The sequence below is a fragment of the Sinocyclocheilus grahami genome, unplaced genomic scaffold, assembly GCF_001515645.1.
Source record: "Sinocyclocheilus grahami isolate Dianchi unplaced genomic scaffold, SAMN03320097.WGS_v1.1 scaffold1592.1, whole genome shotgun sequence".
Taxonomy (NCBI): Eukaryota; Metazoa; Chordata; class Actinopteri; order Cypriniformes; family Cyprinidae; genus Sinocyclocheilus; species Sinocyclocheilus grahami.
In genome coordinates this window covers 13,804-20,537 of record NW_015506771.1, presented here as the reverse complement: position 1 = coordinate 20,537, position 6,734 = coordinate 13,804, and the positions used below count along the sequence as shown (strand labels likewise).

Below are 6,734 nucleotides of genomic sequence, written 5' to 3'. Positions count from 1 at the left end.
TGTCTTTATACACAAATGTCCTACTGTATTTGTGAAGAAAGAACTAAAACATTTTCTGATTCTATTTATGCTAAGTGATTAAACGAATTATTGCAAATTCAGTGTATAACTTAATATTTGACTAAAAAGCATCCAAGTAAAAATGTTTGGGCCACACAGTAAACCATGCATTAGTCATCAAATCATTTTTTTTTTTTGGAATTACAGATTAAGTTGATGCTGGTGATCTTTAGCAGAATGTCTGATCTGCTTTATGGTGAATATAGCTGTCAAGAATTAAATTCAAAGTGTTATGGCCAATAGTACACCATCATACTTTGAGTTATTATTATTTTTAATTAATAACTAATGAATGAATGACTGGTTCAAATTTTAACAGAAGTCTTGGAATACATTATTTTTGGTGCTTTTTTGTCATTTTGGAGCTTTCATAAGATGAAAAAGAATAGTGATCATTCTGAAAATCATTTGTGCTTAAAGAAGTGAGCTACATTTTTAAATCCACACTTTATAAAAAAAGGCACTGCTAAATGCTTGATTTTGGTCTGGCTGCCCAATATCACCTAAAAGAAGTACAAATATATTAATATCAGCTCACTAAGTCCAGCAGCACAAAATAAGGACTTTGCTTTCAAATGCTCCAGAGTTGGGCTTACAGAGATTTAGATGGGCATTTTATAGAATTAGAGTCCAAAGTTTGATTTGCGCCACTCCTTAAAGCACTTATCAGCCTCCTCCATCCTGTTCTTATTAGGTTTGTCCCAGTACACCCTAACAAGCTCTTCAGTGAAGGTCTCTGGCAGGAAACTAGACAGCTGCAAGCAAAGGAGAAAACAGGAAAAAAATAATAATAATTAAAAACTGTTTGACTGACTAGCAGAAGTTAGCACAACAATATGTTGTGCTAATAATATGTTTGCATTTGTAATTCTAATTTATACAATTTTAAAGTATATTAAACCAGAATCATTTAAAATTGTAAAAATTAAAATAATTATTGTAACAAAACAATAATAATTTGGTGTAAAAGCACCTGATTCTTCTCAATACATGAGGCTTCTTTGTTGTTCCATTTGCTGTAGAAATAAATGTTGTTAAAGGGTTTTTTGCCCTTCATGCCGTGACCCAGATCAACCACCTATGAAAAAAAGATGAAAGAAAGAGTTAATTTGTGAGAATATTGGGGCAGGTGTGAAGTGTTTGCAATGTAACTTACATAAACTGAGAAATCATCAGCCTTCTGAGAAACTGGAGAGTCAGTAGGTATGTACGTCTTTACTGCCTTCTTCCATGTTTCTGTCAGCTTTTCCTGCATTTTCTGATTTGAGAAAGTTAGGGGTTAGTCAGATATTAATTGTGACTCAAATGCAGAAAACGTTCACAAAATAAGCAGTGTGAGGAACAGGTAGCAGTAAATCTTAGCCAAGGAGGGTTTTTCATGCGACTGCTTTGATCCAGCATTGCTGGATGCCATGAATGTGCTGAATCGTATTATTCAGATATTATATAAATAATGATTAAAATCAAAGAGTTCTATACTTTCCATACCATTCATTACTATAAGAACATTACTATAAGAACTTACTGCTTTGGTGCTTTTTTGGTCAGGACTCATCTGCCAAGTCGATACAAAAAAAATAAAAAATAAAAAAATGTGATGAGTACAGATCATGTTCTTATGGACCCCTCAAAAAGGCAGATGATTATATATGAACACTATAGCATAACTAAAACAGTAAAACCATTTGAATCCAGGACTGGCCTACCTTTGATTTGTTTTCATCCATTAATCGAGCTTCTCCCACAAACTTTGGCAGTTCTCTGTTGATAATCTTGTTCAAGATATCTCGAGATTCCTTCAGGTTTTCAGACGTGGAGGACAAGATCTGCCCAAAGATCTCATCTGATGGAGGAGAGAGATGAGTATTCTAATTAAACTTTTCTTTTTTTGATAACCATTTGAATAAAGTCTACTCATGTAATAAGGAAACAATAAATCCAAGAACATATTAAAGAGATGATGTGTACAGCACTAAACACAAAACTAGTGACATGCTTATTCAAGAGAACTATATAGTAATTAGATAATTAGAACTATATTTATAAAAAATAAAAATAAAAAAAAGTTTCAACTCTCTCAGTTTCAACTTTCTTTCTTTCACCTAACCTGTGAGCTTGGTGTATTCCTCAGCATCGTGTATGGCTTCAGAAATTGTGAACATATCCTCTGGTTTGTCTTTATGAAGGTCACGGTCAGCTTTTATGAGGGCTTTTGTGAACCTAATATACAACAAAATAAATCAATATACCAACATATCAATAAATCAATATTTCAAGCAGGTGTGAATAAAAGAAACAATTCGACTAATAATGCCTGATGTTGAACTCTAAAAGGGTTTTTACAGTGAGAGTTATTTTCAGAAACAAAGTAAACTGCAGTCAAACTGAAGTTGAACAGTTTAACTCACATTAAGATCACATTATCTGCCTCCTAATACAGGATGCTGCAGTTGAGTAACCACACCTGCTAGCAACACCAATTACTTCAGTCATTTAATCACTTTACTAACTACTGTATATAAGTAAGGGATAATGTTTTGCGTCGGGGTCCTGATCACCCTGTGGGGGCTTATTCTGCGGTGACAACCGGCTGGATGTACATATCCCTTACATAGCATACCTGGGAATGTCACGACTGACCAATCAGAATCAAGTATTCCACAGAGCAATAACAATGAAGATATACAACCATGCCATCTTCACTACTGTTTGGTATCAATTTGTTTTAAATCCACATCTTCTTAATGACAGAGAAACTCACATGTCTTCGATGATGTTGCAGATCTTGTGCTGATAGGCCTGGCGATGGAGAGTGTATCGGGTGCGAAACATGTCATAAACATTATCAGCCTCCTGTTAATAATAAAAACTATGAAGCATCAAACTGTAACAATATTGCAGTTATTGTTTGTCTGTTTGTCTCTTAGTGATAGTTCACTCATGTTGATTTTTCCGTGTTTTTGTTTTGTTCTTTAGTTCTCCTATTGCTGATTGTATGAATTAGTGATATGTCATTTATGAACAATTAGAATCCTTTTGTCTGTGTTTGCCCAAGATTATTATTATTTTTTTAATGAAATCAGACAGGTTTATAATCGTTGCTATACTTTGGATAATAGATCATTTTACTGACTTCTTTGAAACTCATTAAAAAAAAAAAACAAGTAAATAAATAAATAATAAATAGTTTGTTTTCATAAGTCATTTTGTTCATTTGAGCAGAGTTAAAATTCATCTGTCTTGGTTCAGAATTATATATGTGAAATACTTGGTGCAAATCAACAAAGCCGTCTCATTCACAAATCCCTGTTATACATGCTAAATCTAGAGGCCAATGTAAGTAAAGCAGTCCACTGAGAATTGTATTAGATGCTTTTAAATGTAGCAGTGTTTCATTACTCAGCTGGCTGCTGGTCAGGTCAGATAACAATACCTACGGCATTTCTCTGATTACAGTGCAGATTACATTTTTGAACAGATGGGCCCAGGTTAAAGATGTGTAGGTAAATCTTGAATTGTTTCAGCACACTTTGGAAGTGCTACATGTGTTTTAATAAATAATTGAATCAGGCACCTTGTCTCTGAAGCAGATGTGATTTCTCCCGTTCACTTTACAGACTCGAGCAAACTTCAGGAGACGCTGATGATCAAAACTGTTTCGGATGCCGAGGTGATGACAGTCTCTACGCAGTAACAAAAAAAATAAAAAATCAGCACATATAAATGATTAAAGACAGGAACTCTTTACTTATACTAATCAGATTCTTACCGTGCGAAATAGTCCCATCTGTCCACATCAATGTTGTTCTGTTTATTTGCCACGATCTCATACAGGAAGGATTTGTCTTCATCTCTGGCCTCGTATGTCCACTGAACAGAAGAGTGATTCAGACTTCATTATACTGAACTGTCGACTTTATTAACACACCATAAACAGCTGGAGTATCAATTTATACCTCTGAGGTTTCTGCCCCTTCGATTAACTCTTTAATGAAGATCACATCTTTATCATCCAGTCCATGTTCTTTCAACACGTCTTCATTCTCAGCCTTCAGACGCTTCACAATGTCATCGAACATCTGAACTGACATCTGCTCGTGCTGCAGTAAAGACACAAAGACAGATTAAGCCATAAATTCATACAGTACATATTCATTGCTGAGCTGAAATTAGTTCCTATTTGTTGTTCACCAATTAGTGTTGAATATATCTCTGAGTTTGTCACTGTCTCTTGCTATGTTTTTGTGTTACGTTTAACCTTGTTTGGTTAGTTTCTGTGTTCTTTCATAGCTATTTTTATAATCATATTACTTTTTTGCAATGTTGGGTCATATATACAGGTGCATCTCAATAAATTAGAATGTCGTGGAAAAGTTCATTTATTTCAGTAATTCAACTCAAATTGTGAAACTCGTGTATTAAATAAATTAAATGCACACAGACTGAACTAGTTTAAGTCTTTGGTTGTTTTAATTGTGATGATTTTGGCTCACATTTAACAAAAACCCACCAATTCACTATCTCAACAAATTAGAATACTTCATAAAACACAGTGGACCAACACCAGCAGATGACATTGCAGCCCAAATCATCACTATATATATATATATATATATATATATATATATATATATATATATATATATATATATATATATATATACACACACAATTATAAAACACAATATGGTTGCTAACCCCTGTCGTAAAGAATGTTCTCACCTTCCATTCTTTTTTTTCTTTCATTCTGTCATCAGACAAGCCTAAGAAAAAGAAGCAGCTCTCAGATGGTTTGTAAGTCATATTTTGTACATTAACAAACTCTTTCTGGTTCATTTACCAGCCGTGCACATACAACAGCTGGAGCTGTGCATGTGCAAATGTAACAATTACATGAGTAAGAAATTTGCATGCGAGACTCTTCTGATTAGATTTCTTTTCACACACACAGACACACACACACACACACACCTTTCAGTTGTTTTTCTTTTACGGCTTCAGGGATAAACAGACTATCAAAAACATGAGAAAGTGGGCCATGACCTAAAAGTAAAAATAAAAATAACATTTATACAGAATCATGATTCCGGGGGAGCTTAGACGCATGAAAAACACAAACAATATTTTCTAGAAGTGAAACTAGTAAAGACAAAAATCTTCTTTTTTTAAAATATATATTTTTCTTTTTTTTCTGCAGAAATAGTACATTTGAAAAATGTTTAAAATCATTAACATGAGTTTCCAGTATTGGTAACCAAATAAAAACCTTTTATAAGGAGAGTAAAAGTAACTAAATGTTTTTGTCTCTTTTTAATAAAGCTGCTCCGTTATTTTGACTCTCCATAAGCTTTAGTGCTCCTCACCCAAGTCGTGACACAGACCAGCGATCTGAACACACAGGAAATCCTGTTTGGTGATCTTGAGCTCGGGCTGATTGTCATGAAGAACCTTCACCAGACAACCTGCTAAATACGCCACACTAACACACACACACACACACAAGATATTAATGTACAGATCTGATTATTTGACCAAATCTGATTTATTTTATTCCACCTGTTTACATAAGACCAGTGTTTGGGGTAAAATCATTAAACATAGCATGAGTTACGTAATCAGATTACTTTTTTCCAAGTAACTAGTGAAGTAACTGTGTGAACGGTGCGTGCTGTGTGAACATGATGTTACTGTAGTTCTAGACTAAATGTGAACATGCGTTTACTCATCTCACTCACAAAAACAGATTCAGTGTTCCTCAAAATGAATAAAACTGTGAAATGCAAACTCAGAATATGATGCAAACCTGCAATAATAAAATGTTAATTAACACAAATATCCTTTATATTTATCCTTTGTATTTAATCCCATTTTATTAACGAATGTCTTTACTGCTGACCTTTGATGATCCAATTCAACCATACTAATAAGCAAAAATGACTTTAGACAAACATGACATTTGTGTGTTGAACTTTCTTCTCCTGCGTCATGGCAGCATAGCTGAAAGGTTTGTTTTGACTGCGTCCTCTACTGTACAGATATGCATTTACATTTCCTTCAGCCTGAGGCTTATTCATTTCATTTTACATTTGTCATCACTTTTTTTTTGTGAAAGGGCTTTCATATATATGACAAAAATAGAATATTTAATATTAAGCAAGCAGATGTAAAATAACACATTACTTTCCATAAAAAGTATCTAAGTAATGCAATTAGTTGCTTTTTAGAGAGTAACACAATAATCTAAAAGTAACTTCCCCAACACTGCTTAAGACACAAACTCTTGTTAGATACAAGTCTGTAATCTGTGTTTACATTATTCTCCCATCCAGATTAGAATGATTCAGTTGGTAACTGCTTTTGCTATGAGCGTCATGGTTGATCCTTGAATTTTAAATGGCCTCATGCTATTTCATATTTTCAAAATGTAGGTGAAAAAATAAATAAAAATACTATTGCCATAGTAAGCATGGCTTTAATGATTTTAGTCTGATGAGGAGTGAGCTGAGACCTAGAAGTCTGGAGAAGACGTCAACCATGGTGTTTATAGTAAAAGCAATTACCAATTGAATTATTATAATTTGGGCAGGAGATTAATGTAAACACAGATTACAGACTCTCACCAATACAAGTCTATTGTGTAATAGGTGGGGGGGGGGGGGAAAAATCTGAAACAG

General features: G+C 33.9%; 1 protein-coding gene across 1 annotated transcript in view; it reads right to left on the bottom strand.

Moving 5' to 3' along the window:
• Positions 1-403: 403 nt before the first annotated feature.
• LOC107571410 (deoxynucleoside triphosphate triphosphohydrolase SAMHD1-like) overlaps positions 404-6,734 on the bottom strand; it is a gene marked incomplete at its 5' end in the record, with an annotated part of 7,891 nt that continues 1,560 nt past the window's right edge. The window contains 13 exons of the mRNA XM_016257734.1: positions 404-815; positions 1,034-1,138; positions 1,217-1,318; positions 1,586-1,615; positions 1,767-1,903; positions 2,168-2,280; positions 2,822-2,913; positions 3,635-3,743; positions 3,830-3,930; positions 4,017-4,160; positions 4,783-4,823; positions 5,032-5,103; positions 5,424-5,539. Coding sequence (XP_016113220.1) covers positions 684-815; positions 1,034-1,138; positions 1,217-1,318; positions 1,586-1,615; positions 1,767-1,903; positions 2,168-2,280; positions 2,822-2,913; positions 3,635-3,743; positions 3,830-3,930; positions 4,017-4,160; positions 4,783-4,823; positions 5,032-5,103; positions 5,424-5,539 — 1,294 coding nt within the window. The remainder of the gene's footprint in view (positions 816-1,033; positions 1,139-1,216; positions 1,319-1,585; positions 1,616-1,766; positions 1,904-2,167; positions 2,281-2,821; positions 2,914-3,634; positions 3,744-3,829; positions 3,931-4,016; positions 4,161-4,782; positions 4,824-5,031; positions 5,104-5,423; positions 5,540-6,734) is intronic.